The sequence below is a fragment of the Cucumis melo genome, chromosome 5 (assembly GCF_025177605.1).
Source record: "Cucumis melo cultivar AY chromosome 5, USDA_Cmelo_AY_1.0, whole genome shotgun sequence".
Taxonomy (NCBI): domain Eukaryota; kingdom Viridiplantae; phylum Streptophyta; class Magnoliopsida; order Cucurbitales; family Cucurbitaceae; genus Cucumis; species Cucumis melo.
The window spans coordinates 28,128,811-28,148,467 of NC_066861.1; the positions used below are offsets into that span (position 1 = coordinate 28,128,811).

Below are 19,657 nucleotides of genomic sequence, written 5' to 3' on the forward strand. Positions count from 1 at the left end.
CATATGTTTTTTCTAAAATGATTTATTTCATAATCTCATTTTTCTAAAAATTATTTCATACCAATGTTAAACACTTCAATTTAACTTCAAATAAATAATTTTAAAAATATGATTGATCCAAAATTTCAAGTTATAAACTATAAAATTTTGTTATTTAAAATATCTTTTCTTTCATTTATCCTAGTATGCTATGAAATAACAATTTTCTTTTGTTTTAAAAATAACTATGGTTGTTTTCTCTTAATTAATTTTCTTATTATAGTTCTCAAATTCTTCTAGAAAATACTTGAATTTCTCTCTCTCTCTCTCTTTCTTTTGTTAAATTTTAAAAGTAAAAATAAGATTTGGAAATCTACCTCAACTTGATAAGGAATTTGACTTTTTGTTGTTAAAAATTAAACCACACATAATTTTTATTATTAAAAATTTATAGATACATTTCAAATCCAACGAAATGAATTAAAATATTTATAAAATGTATAAAAAAGTTAGATTTTATTAATAACAGAAATTTATAAATATCGATAAACTTTTATTAATATCTGTCAATGTCACTAACAGATGCCGGTAAAAGCTTATAGAAGCATATCAATATCTATCAATATCTATCATTAATAGAATCTAAAATTTTGACATATTTTGTCCTTTTAACCTTTTTTACAATTTCCCAAATTTTTATGCGTAAAAGTGATGCCTACGTTGTGTCCTTATCCATCAAACACATTAGTTTATATATTTATATCAATTTAATTCAAGATGTCACGCTATCCTTTGGTAGCTAGCTAATATATTACCAATCCATTTTATAATATGAACAAACAAGTCTTTACAAATTATCAAAGCAAATATTTTTCAACTCTTCACAAATTATCAAAGTAAAAAAAGAAAAAAAAAAAGTTTTCTTTTTGATATATAAAAGGTCAAATTTTCCAACCCTTTACAAATTATCAAAGCAAATATTTTGGAGTTTCAAAGTTCTATTTTACTTTGTGAAATTTTCATATGACTTAAAAGTATGTGACAAAAAAATAATCCCAATATGCGCATATTCAAAGTACAACTAAATTGTTACCACTCTTTATTTTAACAACAATCTAACATAAACATAATTTAAGCAATAATCAATGTTATATGTAATTTTGAATTTAAATTATCATATATAGCTTAAATTAGTCATGTATTTGTTAGACCAATTTTTTAATTAATTAAAATACGAGTTATGTATGTGGGTTAGTATTTTATCACCTTCGTTATTTTATTAGTTTAGGTTTCGTTATGTAATCTGATTAATCAAAGTTCTACCTTCCTAATCAAGTATATGAACTAAATAAGCAGAAGCTTATTATTAAATTGATCAGGTTAATGGAACCCTAATTAAACTGGTATATAAAGAGAGAAAAATTTCACCGAAGCTATTTAGAGTTTTAGTTGACCTATCGTCAATTTTTCGATAAAATCATTTATATCATTTATTCTCGACAATTGAACGTGAATGATCGATGGTAGTTAGTGTTTTAGGGTTTTAGTTGACTTACGGTATTTTCAATTTTTCTCTTAAAAAATGTTTATTAATATTGTAGTTAGTGTGTAATAATTTTGAAATATCAGGTAAAATTGTTGTTTTTATTAAACGTCATTGGCTTATATATGCATATATAATAGAATATATCAAAAAGGGGGGCCAGTAATTTTTGTCACGTATTAAATTGTCTTTACGAACAATCATTATTACCAAACACCAAAATTTGATCGTGAAAAGTGACATAAATTAAAAGAAAAAAAGAACATGAATGGTGACATAAATTTTTAACTTAGATGAATGTAATTGTACTAACTATTTTAGCAGCTTTCTTCAAATACTTATAATGTGGTGTAATTATAAATAAATATTTAAAAGAACTCGAAATATTTTAGTATTTTCTGAGGATCTAGTTTTAGAATATTCTTTAAGATGAGGATATAAAGAACTTTTATAAATATTTAGGGTTTATTTGATAAGAAAGTTGAAGCCAAAGGATTGAATCAAAACGACGTTATATGTAAAAAAATTGTATATAATCGTTATTTTGTAATACTATACAATTTATCACATTACATAATATATATTTCAAATTTTTTAAAAAATATAAATTGTGCTTAAAATATCACATACATATATGTATGTATGTTCAAAGTGTTTTTAGCTCTACGTAAAAAATCAAAATCTGGATACAATGTTAAAATACAAATCATGTAAATTTTTTTTACTAAAAAATAAGTTAATAATTAATTTTTTCCTAAATAATTATCTAAAAAAGAAGATCTAGGTCAATCTATTATACTATAAATACATCATTATAGTTCTTTATGAAATATCTTTAATTTTACACTCGAAATTCCAATTTTTTTATGCTATTTTACTTATTAACTTAAACATCGAGTTAATATATGTGACAAATACTAGAGTGCAATTCATTCAAATTTTTGTATGTATGTATATATATATATACAATTTCAAGGGCAGCTAGGGCAAGAAGGGGAAGGAAAACACACAAGTTGATTTGATAAGCATAATGTAATCAATATTGTTTCAACAATATTTGAAAATTTAATGAAAAATAGCCCTTATTTCCTTATAAATAGAACAACCCAATTCTAAAAGAAAACAACAAAATAAAAGGACTAAAAAAAGAAAAGAATGAAGAGAGGAAGTTTGATTGTTTTTGCTTTGGCCTTGTGGGCAAGCCTTCTTGGCAGTGGCAAGGGCCAAAGCGCAAGCAATGTGATAGCAACCTATAATTTTTACAATCCTCAAACCATAGGCTGGAATTATATGACAGCCAGTGTGTTTTGTGCAACTTGGGATGCTAATAAGCCCTTGAATTGGCGTAAACACTACGGTTGGACTGCCTTTTGCGGCCCCGTCGGTCCGACTGGCCGAGATTCTTGTGGTCGATGCCTTAGGGTATATACGTATCTACCTCACTATCTTCTATATCAGTTCAGTTCGATTTCAATTCTATTTCGATTGTGCAACTCTCTTTTTATACCGTTTATTTGTTTTATTTTATTTTTTGAAAAAACTAGGATTTAGTTAGCTAAATGATCCGTTATAAAAGAACGAGAGATTGAACTATTAAATTTTTATGACAGCAATAATCATCTAATTTCACATAAGCTATATTAAATGTATACTACTTTTGACTTTTCTTTAAAGTTCGAGGTTCAAATTTATGCATCTTTACTTTTGTATTTTAAAACAAAAACTTTAAGATTTAAATATTTTTTGTCAAAATGAGTTTACCCTAGTCGTAATAATTAGCATTTACTTCCTCTTTTAAAGTTGAAGGTTCAGTTATATCCGATCTCTATAAGTACTATACTAAAAAAACTCAATTATTTATAGATATCTGTGGTTTCATTTAAAAATGATATAATGTTGTCATATTTCAAACCTAACCAAAATAATTTTGTATCTGTGAAGGTGAGAAACACAGAAACTGGAGATGAAGAAACAGTAAGAATTGTGGATCAATGCAGCAATGGTGGCTTAGATTTGGACTATGATGTTTTCAAAAAATTGGACAGTAATGGAAATGGCTTTGCTCGTGGTCATCTTATAGTTGATTACCACTTTGTTAATTGCTAAATCTTATGCAAAGTAATTAACTTAATGTGTATTTGAAAATTTATTGCTACAAATAAAGTTCTCGAACCTTCGAGCTTTGTATTTATTTAGTGTCTACTTGTTATCGATCGTGTGTAATGCATCGAGTTTGTATTTAAAAAACTTATGATGTGACCAAAACTCTTAAAATTACAATGGGTTGTGTTTGTTAGATATAAATTAAATTTTAACTTTAGGTCCAATGATGGAACTCGAGTGTGTTTGGTAATTATTGATATAGATGTTTAAAATTTGGATCATAATATATAATTTATGCATATACTTTTAATTTGACAAAAAAATGAATTAAAATACTACCGTTTAAGTAATTTCTATATGTATCTATTTTTTATAGAATCTAAAATTTTGGGTATGTTGTAAATATTTTAGTTTATTTCACTTAATATTTTTTTTTCTAATTTAATTATATATTTCTATAAAATTTTAATGCACTTGAAAATATAAAATTAAAAATTAAAAAAGGTATCTATTTGGACTCTCATAATTCAAAAACAATTTCTTTAAAAAATACTAAAGGCATATATTCAGATAACTCAATAGAACATAAAACAAAAAATTTATATTGCATTTAAAAAGTTATAGCTCTAAGTTTTTATTTATTTATTAATTGTTATTCATGAATTTAAAAAAATATATATTGAAGATGTCAATGATCTTTTTAGACATAAATTTAAAAAATTAGAAAGTTTAAAAATCGAATTAGACATTTTTAAAAATCTAGGACATATAAGTTTAGGTATTTATTCGACACAAAATTAAAAATCTAAAACCTATACTAAATACTCTTAAAAGTTCACGGATCAAATAATAACTAAACACAATTTTTCATAGTTCAAAGATAAACTTAATCTAATCTCTTTGTATAATTTTTTATTTTTAATCTCTCGATGACATTTTTTTTCTTGGACAACATGTAACGTAAGCTTCGAGTTCGAGATACTACAAATATTATGTAAATATATTAAATCAGGGTGGGCAATATATTTCTTAATTACTAGTTGTGCTATTTAATAGGACTTCACATATTAAAAAATTACCATTGTTTTACGTCTCTATGTGTGAAAATAAAATTTAAAATGATAACTTTTTAAAAAAAAAAATTAATGCATCTACCCCTTATGGATTGTGGTAGTCATGTTCAATATTAAATAAAATAGTATGTTATACAAATTTATTGATGCGTTTTAAGAAAAATGTTATATAGTCAAAGTGAGTCTAGTTCATTAATAATTATCACGACTTTTTATATCTTTTAAGTGAGAAGTTCGACTGCATTTTTACCATTATTGTACTAAAAGATAAAAACATCTGTGGTGACAATTTTACAAAACTAGACCTTTTTTTTTATCAATTCTTGCTAAAATAATCTGGATTAAATTATTAATTGTTGGTGCGATGATCTGAAGTTAGTAAGAATATAATATGTCAAGGGGAGTTTAAGCCATAAAAATTTTTATGCATTACTTTTTATGATGTTGGAAGTTTCGTCTCTGTTAGTACCATTATTGTTTTTGAGAACTTAGAAAGATGAAAAATTATTTTGTGAAAAATATTGTTGAAATGTCTTGAATTTGTTAATTTACTTGGCTCTTCAAATAACCACGAAATCTGAGCTATTTATGTATTTGTCATCTTTCTATTATTTAGGTTGATGAACCTCTAAAGTTTAGTGGGATGTGATATATATAAACTCACCTAGAGGACCTCTATTTTGTAGCTTTTTTTAAAGAAAAACTTCAATAATAAAACCGTTCTCCTTCTATATGTAGCGAACATACCACTATTAGTAACAGTATAAACTTTTGTATTAGCTTTTTTTTTTTTTTTATTTGTCGACTCCCTAATTAACGAATACGATGTGTCATTTTTTTTTCCCCTAAAATTGTCACCTCAATATAATAGACACAAAATGTAATTTTTAAGCCATATATCAATATCATGCTACATCCAATATAATCTTATGGGGCATTTCATTTTTTTCAAAAGTTTGACATCATTTGTCCAAGTATATAATCAACGGTTTGATATTGACATAAAATACAAATGGATATTTTTATGATATCATAAAAAAATAAAAATGGTTAATAAATTCATTAACAAAAAAATGTGTACCAAAAGTGAGGTATCTAAAGGGTTTTTTATAGAAAAAAAATCAAAGATAAGAATACAATTTAAATTATAGTTAAGCTTTGTGTTCATGTAGGGTTTATTTTGAAAATTCGTCTAACATATCGTCGTATTTAAAACACTATATCCGATAGTAATTAACATGAACATAGTTTAGAGAGGTATGTAATTGATAAAGCTTTGATTTACAAATATATTTTATTAACTATATAGGTCTAACCAATTTGTTGTATCAAAATAAACATATTTATATATATCGACTTGAATTGAACTATTTTACGTTTCAATATGAAACAAAAAATTTAAAACTTATGGAGTATATAATAAATAGTTTACAAAGGAAAAAAAAAATGAGAGACATAAAAACATAAACACAAACCCTAATTATTATTTCACTTAAAGCCATAAACAAACCCACACTAAAATTCAATTAGTCAAAAACTTTTAAATTAAAATTTGGTCTTATAAAAACACAAGACTCCAACATCCTTAACAAAGTCAATATTATTGAAAAAACAACGATTGCAGGCCATTGTATTACATAGTAAGATCATAATACTATGAAATATTGGAGAGATGACAAATATTCTCCCATTCTTATTCACATTTCCAACATTGGAGATTTCACTTTTCCCCTCTGTATATAAATTAAATTCATACTCTCATGCATTAACACAACAAATTCTCCAAGAAAAAACAAAACAAAATATGGAGACAAGAAGTATGGTGACGTTTGTAATGTTGTTGTGTTCATGTCTTGTAATGATGTCCAAAGCTCAAAGTGGGAGTAACGTTAGAGCAACATTTAACTTATACAATGCTCCACAAATCAATTGGGATTTGAATGCTGTGAGTGCATTTTGTTCAACTTGGGATGCAAATAAACCTTTGGAATGGCGTAGCCAATATGGATGGACTGCCTTTTGTGGCCCTATTGGACCTCATGGCCAAGACTCTTGTGGCCTATGTTTATTAGTATGTGTTTTCACACCATTTATTAATTGGCTACACTTACGATCGGTTTGAAACAACTTTAAAATATCATACGTAAACATTATTTAGAAAGGTATATCCATCACCTTTTTCCCTTATCAACAACATCAGACTTGCACTATACCATATACCTTTAACAAGTTCTTTTTACATTCGTCGTTTTTGTCATGTGTACATATTAAAAATTAGTTTCATCTCCAAATATTTAATATATCTCACTAAATTATTTTACATATATATGTGTGGATGAAGGATGATAATAATTTGTCTTATGACGAAAACAATTAATTAAGGTATGAATATGCAGGTGACTAATGTTCAAACAGGAGTTCAAGAAACAGTGAGAATTGTAGATCAATGTAGTAATGGAGGGTTAGATTTGGACGTTGGAGTGTTTCAAAGTCTCGACACCGATGGAAATGGCAATGCTAATGGCTTTCTCACAGTCAACTATGATTTTGTGAATTGTTGATGCTCTCATCCTACAAACGTATGTAAGCAAGACAAGAGGGGAAATTTTATGTTATGCCCAAAATAAACTTATTCGAATTAATTAAATTTCAATTTTATCAGTAACTTTCATTTTGTATTTATAAAGATATATATCACGTCGTAATAAATAAATAAATATATATAGTCATTATTGTCATTACGTTGAAGTTAAGATTTTTAAAAGTATTAAGACATCTTGAAAAACATGAACTCTATATTATTCTATTTTTATAGTTAATCATTGATTTATCCTTTTGGTATGATTATTAGAATTATAATTACATAGAAAATATCAATAAAAATGTTGAAAGTTGAAAACTTGTTAAGTGATATAAACTATCAAAGTATTATGAATGTCAACTATGATTTTGGGAATGGTTGGTGTCTACAAAACATGAACGAAACGGACAACATTGATTGTGTGTGATTATTAATAAACCTTATTGTCGTCACACTCAACTTTATGATTGTATATTAAAGTTTCAAAATCTTCCTATCTCATCTTTTTATTAAAATATAATTAAAAATAATCTATCTCAGTAATCAACAATTTTGTACAATGATTGAGCAGAAAATGTAGATATGTATACTTGGAATTAATACATGAAAAGTTATGGTTGAACTGAGCAATTGGGTGAACGGTGAAAAAATGAATACAACCATTACTTCCATTTTAAGAAATTTGGGTGATTGATTCAAAGAGACAAACCAGAATCTTCATCCTCATCCAAGGATGAAGCATAGACAAAATATAGAGCCCAAATTAAACCAAACATCCCAGCCAAAATCCACCCAAGAAGGTTGTTGCTCAAACCAAAAGGCAGCCCTGTCCCTTCTGTGCTCATCCTCTCATCCACCAGCGCCACCGCAGGTCCTGCTGCCGCCAATGCAGCCATCGCCACTGCGGCCACTGTCCCCGGAACCATGCTTTCTTCTGACTTCTTCCCTTCTGGCTTCTCTTCCACCTTACATTTTATCCTTCCCATCTTCATCTTTTGCAACGTGGGCAACCCTGGAAAAAGTACGCTATATCAGTTTAAATGTATGTTTAGATCAGTGGAAGTATGTTTAGATAAAAATGTACACACCATGCTCCCTCTTACCTATTTCCTCCTTATTCGATAATGAAATTTGTCGGTCCATCAAGACGGATAGCAAAAGGGAAAAGGCTGGATTGAACAAAAGTCAACCCAATTTAACCTTTCATGTTTCACACATATTCTTTGTCAAATCTAATCTTATTGTCTATATTTAACATATTTGATTAATAAGAAACTAGAGACTTGTTTGGGAGTGATTTTGAGATTGCTAAAATCACCTTTGTCGTATGGAAAATCACTCTCAGTTCTCAAACATGCTTTTCCACCATTCAAAATCAACAAAAAATTTGGTTCTACACTTTTGATTGCTCTTTTCATACAACCAAAATTTCTCTTGGGATTTCAAAGCGATTTTAAAAATTGGGTCAAAACCCAGTTCAGTTGTTGAAAGGAAGAGTAAGAAGGTTGAAGCTTTTTCCGTAATTGGGTAACAAAAAGTAGTGAAAAAGCTGTTTGGAAACGAAGAAACTTACTGGGAGCTGCCATTGTTGAGGATGGAAGAAGCTTGGATGATCCTTTGAGTAAAAGCCTGGAGTGAGGAAGCAGAGTAGAAGCCATGTTTGCAGCTAAAAACACCTGCTTGAGGATGAAGGGAAATGCTTTTGTTTGGCTGTAAAACTTGGATCTCGTGTTCTTTTTTTTTTTTTTGTGTTTTAAAGTTGAGGGTAATGAAAAGTTTTCATTTTTATGCACCACACAGTTTGGATATGAGAACAGCCAAAGAGTTTTGTATACTCAATCCTTATTCATCCAATATTTGCTCTCCACGTGTACCACCCATCCATTTGCATCAGTGAAATATTGAGTCATAGTCTATGACTAATGGTGTTGTTGATGGCTTTGTGGGAGAAAAATAAAGAAATGAGAAGATTAAAAAAACTATATAAAAAAAGAAAAGAGTTCTCATACTGAATAGTATGTAATTACTTAAGTTGCGCCCATATAATATTTGACCCGACTTTTTCGTTTTTTCTAACCATTTGCGTGTTATGAAATTTTCTTTGTACTTACCACTCTTTCCCCCGTTCTGTTGCAGGTATGATAAAACGCCACACAGTGTATATCGTCACTGTTACATCTTTGTCATGCCACATAATGTCATCGTTTGCTAATTGAGTGACTTCGATGACATAAAAGTTTATGTTTGCTGATCTGAGTGAAAAGCATCGTCGCCAGAGGTGGAAGAAAGGGAGAATTGGTGAGAACTATACATGCGAGTGAGAGGGATTACGAAAAAGAAAGTTTTCTTGAGTGGGAGAGGAGAAAGTCTGAGGACAGGGGAGAAAGCTAAAAATAAATTAGGTGGGACTATTTTTTTATCCTTTCTTTTTCTTCTTATTACTTGGGGAGAATTCAATCTCGAGGGACGTAATATACTATATGTCACCCAGCATCTCATCTTTTCCTTTCCATACAAATATCAACATTTTATAGACTAACGTAGCTCAATTCTCAAGACAGTAGCAGTCTTTGCAGACAAATCTAGTAAAAAGAGTGAGGAACAAGTAAAAGGAGCCAAAAATGGAATAAGAGGCAGAATTGGACCAATTGTTCATTATATGTGGGTATACCAATGAAATAAAACAATCAAAGAATTCAGGTTTATAATAATCATCTGGCATGTTCGCACAAATATGACGAACCCGAAGACTTCGGGTCCGGATTCTGACGCTCATTAAAATAACAAGAAGATGTAAACGACGTACAGAAGCAAAAACAGGATTGGGTTTAGAAATTTGTCAAGGGGTTTGGACTTTTCGACAGTATGATAGAACCATAACGAAGTCCTTTGCAGATGAGCCAACAGATGCTGGTACTTTCTTTGCTGTTGATGCCGTCCGAAACCACAAGTCGACTAAGTTCTGTAGCTGCTGTGTTGGCAGCACTGGCTGGCCCCGACACAAGATTTCCACCTGTGACGTAACATGATTTAGATACATATACATATTGGCAAAGCATTGTGGTGCTTTGAGATCAACCAGAAGCTATTTTTGTCTACATTTCAGAGACAAATGAAAAATCTCATTTATGTATGTTATGATTAAGTAGATGTCAACACGTTTCTCAAGGATTTAAACAGTAATTTCACAAATTCATGCTGAAAGAATTTGTTAATCATAGTTTGAGAAAATCTATGAGGCTTTTTTAGATAAATCCAACATATTCTAAATGACAAAAGGTACCATACTCTTTTGTTCAACCAATAAAATAAATTGTATCCATGGAAGAAAATGTCAATTTTTTCTTATATTGCAGGTTGAACAATGAGAATCAAAGAATACATAGTTGATGTTTCTATTTCGTTGTGAGAATATCATTAATTAGAAAAATATATGTACACCAATAAATATCACTAACGTGAGATGAATACTAATAATAAGCATTTTTAGTCATGAGATGTTTATTTCTTTGGAAGGTTGAAGAACTCACCTCAGCTTCACTCTTAAGATCTAGTTTCTTTACAAGATACTTTTGGATGGAAGAAACAGGCATTTTCCCATCCCTGTAATGTAATAAATGAATAAACCAAAAATCAGAACATCATAGTACTCAGCAAGTGAGCATCAGTTACTTCAAATATCTTAACATTGTCCCAAAGGAATTACATGGAAACTGTTTGGTTTGACAATACAAATTTCAACTGAACTATACTATAATTATAAATTTGAAATTAAAAACAAAAAAAAGACCATCACGCTTTCAAACCATGATTTAAAAACTTAATCAGCACAAAAATTAAAAGTAGGGGATCAAAGATCATTTTCCTCCTAGAGAGTTGTAACATTAATGTTTTGCCACATCATTGAAAAGTATGTAAAGATATCACAAGTCTATTTGCTATCTTTTTAATGTATTTCAAAAAACTAAATGAAATAATAAGATGAGAGGAACTTACTTTATTCTCAAGTACGGAGTTGATATTTGAGGCAACGGAAAACCACCTTTCCTAAAACTTTTAATAACAAATCAGTTGGTAACAAACTTAAAAACAGATTCCACTTTAAAAATATACGAAAGGTGGAGTAAATTACCTGTCCTCCGAAGCTATTAATGTGAACCAGATTGGACTATTTCTTCTACATTTAGCAGCTGACGCATCAAGCACGAGTTGTGCTGGAGAACCAAGCTCACCAGATGCAGCTGCTTTGTTGCGAGCAGTTGCCCTCAACCTTTTGCGTTTCATGGTTTCTGGGAGTGACGTGGTCCCATTATTATGGTTATCTTTTGCCTTTGGGTTGCTTCCGTGCTCCTTATTTCTTGCTTTTGGCATATATAATCCATAATTTGGAGCTCCAAGTGACAGTGCTTTCTCCTTACTTTCTTGTGCATCAACATCGCAATCAGCAACATTAGATGGTTCTAGTTTGGCTGTTGATGACCCTTGGAAATTTAGCTTGGTAGACTTCGTTCGGTTAGCAGCTTCAACCAAACAATTCAATGGTGTCCAGAGATCAGCTTTTCCTTCTACTGCTTCTACATTATTCTTGAGATGCTCGTGTCTTAGACTGTTAGAAGGCTCAGCCATAGATGAGTCCTGCAACAAATTCGTACATCTATCACTGTTGAATGTTTTCAGAATGCTACAATTTTGAGAACTTTTCCTATATTCTAACAATGTTTCTACAACATAAACTGCACATTAAGTAAATCCCCTTACCTGCCTTCTCTGCCGAAAGCGAACACTTTTCAAATATTCAGAAGAGCTGGAACTAGTTGTATGATCTTTTCCAGAATCTTCTTCTTTCTTTAGCGGTTCCTCGGTGCCAAAATTACATCCTCGTAAAGCAGCAGCCGTTCTTCCAACATTCTTGGATCTTCTTCCAGTCAAACCACCACTCTGCATTGACACTTTGGGAGTGTTTACGACCAATGAAGATAGCGATCTCTCCTTCCTTTTTACAGGCAATGAAGCCAAGGGTGAAATTTCAGGTGCACAAATCTTTCTCCGTTTGAGCGGGAATATTTTGGCCCTTATATCTTGTAAATTGTGGTCTGGCCTGCAAAAGATAAATAAAAATCTAAATTTGGCTGCTGATTTCATGGAATTGTTCCAGCACCGTATGGATCGATATTCAATAATACAAATCTTGAAAATCTATTTTCAAGCATATTTAGAAAGAAGAAAAAGGTACTATTTTCAGTCGGCATATTCAAGATGCTTATAAAACTAAATGACTGAGCGGCCAAAAGAAAGTGTCTAAATTATAGCATTACAAAATCCCATCCAAGAAAACACCAAATTAGAGTCCTTTTTGAAACCCGTTAATCCATATGGATTTACAGGCAAGAGAAAGGTTCTAGAGTTTAGCAATAAGAAATCAAATCCAAGGAAACAACAAACTGAAGTCCTTTCAATAAATTGTGGATCTTAAATGAGTTATTTTACATCTTGAAAGCCATTGTATTAACAGCATCTTGTCTTCCTTTCTTGCGATGGTTGTATGAGAAGTTCTAAGAAAGAAGAAAACAATGAATGATTTTTCAGATCAGCATCGCTTGGGCAAAGCACAGCTCCTCCACACATTCAGCACAAAGTATGCATTTCCAGAATCTTTCCACTAAATATCTCTGCAGAAAAGTTGACATTTTCATTGAAATCCTCAGTTATGCCTGAAAACAAAGAGGTAGTGTGTAATAAACCTAGGGACATCTTCATGGTTTGGTGGCTACTTTAGCAAACTAAATTTTAGACAACTTTGATTGGAAGATCCCAGGCGCAGTTTTAAACCATGTAATTCTGTTCTGTTTCTGTTAATAATCTAGGTCATACTTCACTCCTTCATTTAATCTAGTGATTGAAATGTGATCATTAGACAAACGGGATGAAACCCCCTCGAGGACAAATGAAGTGAGCCAGACCAACTCTTCCATAACTAGTTTCCCTTTCGTCGTCTGTGTTCCACTTCTGTTTTTTTTACCCCTTTCACAATTTTTCTTCCTTTAGAGTCAACCATTAAATTGTCCTCATATCCCAAGCAACACTACACTGCCACTGCCAATAGTATCATCAAAACTCTTTTATAGCATAGAAGAGCATGGAAGCATAAACCTTGATAATTTCTTTAGGATCTTAAGACAGCTCTTTCTTCCCAACAATTTACTTCACCTAACAGCTATATGTTCAATGGATATCAAATAAAAAGGAGGGAAACTACAGAATTAAAATAACAGACCTCAATTTTTCAACAGGAAGACAACCCAGATCAATGTCGCATACAGGACAACAATCAACCTCATCATCTGAAAGTTTGTCGTATATGCATTTCCTGCAAACTGTTGTGCAACCAAAATTTATATGTATTAGAAAGCTAGAATTTGAAAATCCACCAATACATGAGTTTGAGTAAGAAATGGAATGTTATTTAGACATATTCACAAAAGTCACAAACAAATATAAATATAAACAAACACAGTATAAATACAGTTATTATAGCTGCCAAACAAGATCTTTAAGGACACATTTGATGATTTTTTTTTATAGATAAATTAAGTTAATATGTCAACAAATTTATTTTTATTCTAATAAATCTATAAAACAAAAACCTTTTTTAAATAATTTTTTTTGGTTAAAATTAACAAAGAGTGAAAACCGAACAAAAAAACATAGGTACAACTATTTTTCATACGCATAGATTTAAAAAACAATAAAACTAAAGCTAAACTATCATCAAAGGGGACCTATACATTTCAAAAGTAAATAGTTAGAAAAAAGAAAATGCAGGGAAGTCTTATCATCCCATTTGTAGAAGTAGGATTCAGTAGACAGAGAGAACAATATTATAGCAATGTCAAACGGGTATCAGACCGATTTCGAGAATTCCAACACATTCGATATCCATATAGAGTTATCAATTGCTTGATGTTCAGATAAGAAAACGCAAAGACCAGAAATATTAATGAAAACATCAACAGAAGAAGTCGTTGCATGCATAAATCCATTGTTCTGAGAAGTTTATATTAGTAGAAAATCAGGCTTGATATCTCTAGGACTTCAAATACAATACAACTCGATCGTAATAATATGTGAAGATAGCTACCCGCCCCATTACCAAAACATATTCGCAAATTTTATTTCACGTGTAAACGATTAGGCATCTAAGTAAGACAAAGCCTCAGATATCCTCAAAACATCCTGAGTAAGAATCACAATATTAGCTTATTAAGGAGCACAGCGTCTTCTAAAAATTTCAGTATTTAGTTACTTAGGTAATGTAGAGCAACTGAAATCAAGTAAGTAAAGATATAATTTCAGTTAAAATTTCAAATCTTTTTAATCTAACCAAATGATGAACAAACTTGTTGAAGAACAGAAGAAACAACAACCAAATTCAACTGAACCCAGCTGAAGTGAACTGTTTAAGGAAGCCATGAGAAATCAAAAAATTGAGGAGGAGAAGATAGAACAGCAAACACATATATTGATCCGAAAAGAGGAATCAAACGCATAAGGTGAAAGATTTTACGTAAGAGTATAGGAATAGTTCAATCTAAAGAAACAAAAAAAAAACACACTTTTTATACCACATTAGTTCTCGTGAATCAAAATGTAAAAGCTCCAAAAACCCATCAGAAGAAGCAAAATTGGGAGCAACCCAGATCACAAAATAAGTAAAAAAGAGAAACGCGAGAAGGGGAAAAACATGCAGAACAAAGAGAAACAGAGAGAGAGAGACACAAATGGAAGGTAAAGATCAAATAAAAGAGACATTAAAGGGGAAAAAGAAGAGAAGACAGGAAGTTACACGTGTGAAGACAAAGAGATATGGTAGTAGCTTCCTTCAAGAGCTTGTTGCAAAGAGGGCACGTCATGCATGCTTCAAGAATTTCCCTCTTCACTCTCACCACTTGACCCGCCATAACCAACCTCCTTCGTTTTTCCCTCTTCCTCTTTAAACCCTTTGTGTAAACCACATTGAAGCAAACACAGATTAACACAAATCAACACAGAATCAAGGCCAGATTGTGAAGAGAAGAGGTTTGATTGAGTAAAACGACTGAGAAGTATGGATCTGAGGTTGAATGTGAAGCAAAAGGGAATTTTGGGGAAATTCAGAGATGGGTATTGATCTGAATGAGAAAAAATTACGTGGGGTTGGGCTCTTCTTGCTTTGATTTCGGACAAGAAAGGTATAGGAGAAGGGGAAGGTTTGAGGTTTCGATGAAATAGCATGGTCTTTAAGAAATATATATGTATATTATATAATATGATAAATTATATATATACGAAACAAAGGGGAGCGGGTGCGAGCACTATTTGGCAGATTTGTGCATTGTTTTGAGGAAAAAAGTGAGTTGGAGATCGAGTTGGAGAGTGAGTTGAGGGTTCGAGTTTGGTAATTTGGTAGGAAAACCGGATAAATTGCGCCGTCAATCCTCTGCCCACGTTATCCAAAATAACCCTATGATTCACCATTTTCAAAATTTTCTCTTTTTATTCCTTTTGGTACTTCATGTTTTCTTTTTAATAAACAGATAAATATCATAAGCAGACCCACTCATTTCCCTGCATCCCTTCAACGACACCTTAACATCCTCCATCAACTGATACTTTCAATATCTGAAAGCCACAACAAAGAAAGTATATATTTTCAAGTTCTTCATTTAAATATTTTAAGTGGTTTTTCTTTTATCTCCACCTTACAAAGTTCTCCTTCAAATCTTATACACATGGATTCTTTGTTGTAAAATTTGATAGTGTAATGTTTTAAAAGCATGCAATAGTAAAAGAAATAGCACACTTAGATTAGGGGCTCAATTAAAAAGATTGGTAGATTTAGTATTTTGAGTCATTAAATTGATAATACTGTCGGATGTTTTTGATATGTACGGAGATGTCAATTTGGGATTGTTTTGTTTGGAGCTTAGATTTGGTTTTTTCTTTTTCTTTTTCTCCTTTTTTTTTAGTGGAAAATATTTAGCTTTGGTTGCATTTATGGTATTATGTTTTTATATTTTAAATGGTAAAGAAAATAAATATAAATATATATTTGTGTTTAAATTTTAGTTAGGTTGGTAGATTTGAATTCCCAACCATATCTACCACACCAAGATCTTGTAGTCAATACTTAGCCATAATTGTTTAATTATGATAAAAGATCTTCACTTGTAATGTTTTTTTTTTTAAAACTAAAATGAGCTAAAAAGGTGTGCATATGTCTGTGGGGTTATTTTGAACATTGTATTAGGTATTTTGCATTTTACTTTTTGGGTTGTATTTACATTAGTTTTCGATTGTCGAGCTATTTATTATATAAGAGAATTAGTTACATTGTCTTTTTACCTTTAAATTTGGGTTGAGTAGCATTAGGGTTCTTCGAGATTCAAATTCAATTGTTGTTTCTCATTTGCTTTTGGTTCATCTTAGTGACTATGTTAGTTTTTATGTTGATTAGTATTTGAAAATTGATATGGCGTCTATTTAGAAAAAGAGTTCGGGTTATTTTAAAGATAGCAAAATAACCAAATTCGTTTATCTACAATTGATCTATTGTAATTTATCGCCGATAAACTGTAATATTTTACTATATTTGTAAGTATTTTTAGAAGTTTTTCATTTAAAATGATTTTCTAAGAAAATATAATTGTTTTCTAGAAGTTGTTTGATAAAATATTTGCAAAATACAACCAATTTTTAGATTTTATCAATAATAGATATTGATAGACACTGGTATTCTTCTATCAATAACATTGATAGACAATAGTAAAAGTTTATCAGTTTCTATAATGAAAGAAACTACAGAGAAATTAAATTGAAACTGCAAATTAAAAAATTAAAATTTTACATTTAGTTTTGTTTGTACGTGTGGTACATATATAATGGAAGTGGTGGGCAACAAAATTCAAAAAATTATAATTAAGCAGATTAAAAAACAGTATCCCTTTTTCTACGATAATCAGGAGAGAAATCAAATCTTTAACTTTAAAATTAAAAGTACAAACATTATATCAGTTGAACCTACTCATTTTGAAAAAATTAAAGATAATAAACTAACAAACTTGATATCATTATTGAGGAACAATGCAAAGTGAAAGATCAAGAGATTAGCGTTAATATCAATACCAAATTCTTTTCATTCTATAAATATATCGCTATCAATATTAATATAGAGATTGGTTACAAGGATCCACAAAATACAAATACTAAATAACGAAATTAAAGTTTAGAATATTAATTTTAACGAACCAGAAGTGAAACCCAATAAAAAAGAAGAAGAGTCTAATTAAAAATGGTTGAAACAAAATGAGTTTAATATTACAATTGAGACACTGTCATGCTATCGACAGGCATAACAAATTTCACATTTTAGGAATGATTTGGGTCATTTTTCCAATGTTATATTTCCTTAACATAGTAGGGTCATTTTCGTAATTTAAATCAGAGTTTCATGGTGACTTTACCTTCCACTTCTCTCTCATTCTTTACTACGAGGGATTTGATTGTTCGAACATGCAGCAGGTAAACCAAACCCTAATCAAATTCCCACCCCCAAAATTTTTCATTTCGTGTTGTACAAATCTCTCTTTATTTTTCCCTTTTTTTACAATGGTTTTCTTGGTACCGAATCTGCACAGGGCGGAGGATCTGAGTCGGAGGTCACGTGGGAGGACCAACAAAACATTAACAAATTTAGTCGGTTGAACAATCGGTTCCACGAGCTTGAAGATGAGATTAGAACTGCCAAGGTATTGGTTGCATCCGAGGAATTGGGTATTTCATGATTTGGTTTTCTTTTTTCTTTTTTACTTCAAAATTTTGACGCGTCTGCTGAATCTCTGATGGATTTTGAGTATCAATGTGATATTGGATTAGAGATTCTCTTCCTGAATGCTTGAAATCTTGCTAAAGTTTTCATTTTGGTTGTTTCTTGATACCATTTTCTTTTTGGGTTTAATTTTTCTACTTTTAGAGGCAAGTGGATCTAAACATGTAGTCTCTTTATCCATATAATTTCCCCAAAATATTGATTAATTTGAATTAAATTCTTGTTTTGTTCTTCAGCACAATGTATTTTCTTTTTCAGCTCTACTTTTTAGTGGTATTTGGGACTTGGGAGACTTTAGTCAGTGAAGCGATTCATCGATATTTGAACCTTCTGTCTTCTAGAATGTGCCTGCAACCAAATGTTTATTAGAGTTAGTGAATTTGGGATGACTTTTGAGGGTAATGCTTTTAAGGGAAATTTCTTTCTGCATTATCGTCTCAAAGTGCCTTCCAAAGGGAACTTTCAAAATCACTTTTGAATACCATGAAAATTGGCTAAACACACTTCTGGTTGTTATAAAAGTCATATTGAACTCACCTTTGATGGTTACTTTTTATAGGAAACAAATGATAATCTAGAGGATGCAAGTAATGAGTTGATTCTCAGTGATGACGATGTGATTCGTTTCCAAATTGGGGAAGTTTTTGCCCATATACCGAAGGAAGAAGTTGAAGGCAGGTTGGAACAAATGAAAGAGGAAAATGTTGAGCACTTGAAGAAACTTGAGGAAGAAAAGGATTCTATAGTGGCCCAGATGGCTGAGTTGAAGAAAATTCTGTACGGGAAGTTCAAAGATTCCATTAATCTAGAAGACGATTGATTAATACAGATGAGATTTTTCTGAAGCTGTTTTGATTCTATGTTCTTAGGATCTTGATGTTGTATTTCTCTCATGTGGTCCATGTAGTCTTGGAATGCTCTGGAATTTGAGTTGAGAAAGTGACTTGATAGTTTATTCAAGATCAATAGATGTTTATGGTACTGTTTTTGTCTCTAATATACATGAATATCTAGTGTTCCTTGACTAGTCTTGTTTAAATTGATGGATTCACTAATTTGGTTGCTTATTGGTTCCCTTTATGCTTTATCTGTTTGGCTGGTCGTTGTTGGTTTTGGGAAAATTCTAAATTGGTAAATAGCAAAAATGTTTTTAAAGAGTTAAACCGACTGATCGACCAAAACCAACTTTTACTCTTCGATGGTTGGAATCAATTTGAACTTTCGCAAAACCGACCAAATCAGTTTGATGGTGGTTTGATTGAAAAACTGACTCCAACTTATTGATGTTCATACCTATGCACACCCAAAATCCCTATTGACCAATTGATAGCTTTGTTTTCAATTTTACCTCTTTTATTTGCCTAAACACATGGCCATTTCAATCGTTCTCTAAATGACATTGTCTTCAATTCATTTACTTGAGTTATTCTCTAAAAAGTATTGGTGTCAATTTTGCCACCCATCTTAGTTTTAGTTTTGCTTTTGAATTTTAATATGTTAATCTCAATAGCTAG

General features: G+C 30.8%; 5 protein-coding genes across 10 annotated transcripts; 3 read left to right on the top strand and 2 right to left on the bottom strand.

Annotated features, from left to right (window-relative positions):
• Positions 1 to 2,677: 2,677 nt before the first annotated feature.
• LOC103496086 (pathogenesis-related protein PR-4-like) lies at positions 2,678 to 3,628 on the top strand. Its single transcript, XM_008457816.3, has 2 exons — positions 2,678 to 2,944; positions 3,464 to 3,628. Exons 1-2 carry the CDS (start codon positions 2,678 to 2,680, stop codon positions 3,626 to 3,628), a joined length of 432 nt encoding a protein of 143 aa, XP_008456038.2.
• A 2,874-nt stretch (positions 3,629 to 6,502) lies between these two features.
• Positions 6,503 to 7,259, top strand: LOC103499571 (pathogenesis-related protein PR-4-like). Its single transcript, XM_051084798.1, has 2 exons — positions 6,503 to 6,769; positions 7,095 to 7,259. Exons 1-2 carry the CDS (start codon positions 6,503 to 6,505, stop codon positions 7,257 to 7,259), a joined length of 432 nt encoding a protein of 143 aa, XP_050940755.1.
• A 583-nt stretch (positions 7,260 to 7,842) lies between these two features.
• Positions 7,843 to 9,215, bottom strand: LOC103496095 (photosystem II reaction center W protein, chloroplastic-like). The gene is made up of 2 exons (XM_008457827.3): positions 8,853 to 9,215; positions 7,843 to 8,291 (listed from the first exon to the last, which is right to left on the bottom strand). The coding sequence occupies exons 1-2, from the start codon at positions 8,935 to 8,937 to the stop codon at positions 7,975 to 7,977; spliced, it is 402 nt and encodes a 133-aa protein (XP_008456049.1). The 5' UTR covers positions 8,938 to 9,215; the 3' UTR covers positions 7,843 to 7,974.
• Positions 9,216 to 9,901: 686 nt separating this feature from the next.
• LOC103496108 (E3 ubiquitin protein ligase DRIP2-like) lies at positions 9,902 to 15,574 on the bottom strand. Of its 6 annotated transcripts, none has more exons than XM_008457849.3 (7): positions 15,123 to 15,573; positions 13,554 to 13,653; positions 12,038 to 12,377; positions 11,412 to 11,914; positions 11,276 to 11,326; positions 10,810 to 10,882; positions 9,902 to 10,292 (listed from the first exon to the last, which is right to left on the bottom strand). In XM_008457849.3, exons 1-7 carry the CDS (start codon positions 15,235 to 15,237, stop codon positions 10,119 to 10,121), a joined length of 1,356 nt encoding a protein of 451 aa, XP_008456071.1. In that variant the 5' UTR covers positions 15,238 to 15,573; the 3' UTR covers positions 9,902 to 10,118. The 6 variants fall into 6 exon arrangements, with proteins under 6 accessions (XP_008456071.1, XP_008456066.1, XP_008456088.1 ...); XM_008457844.3 differs by having other exon boundaries at positions 11,276 to 11,332; XM_008457866.2 differs by lacking the exon at positions 15,123 to 15,573 and adding an exon at positions 12,767 to 12,948 and having other exon boundaries at positions 11,276 to 11,332; positions 13,554 to 13,659.
• Positions 15,575 to 17,717: 2,143 nt separating this feature from the next.
• Positions 17,718 to 19,182, top strand: LOC103496138 (probable prefoldin subunit 4). Its single transcript, XM_008457883.3, has 3 exons — positions 17,718 to 17,836; positions 17,953 to 18,063; positions 18,703 to 19,182. The coding sequence occupies exons 1-3, from the start codon at positions 17,828 to 17,830 to the stop codon at positions 18,961 to 18,963; spliced, it is 381 nt and encodes a 126-aa protein (XP_008456105.1). The 5' UTR covers positions 17,718 to 17,827; the 3' UTR covers positions 18,964 to 19,182.
• Positions 19,183 to 19,657: the final 475 nt, after the last annotated feature.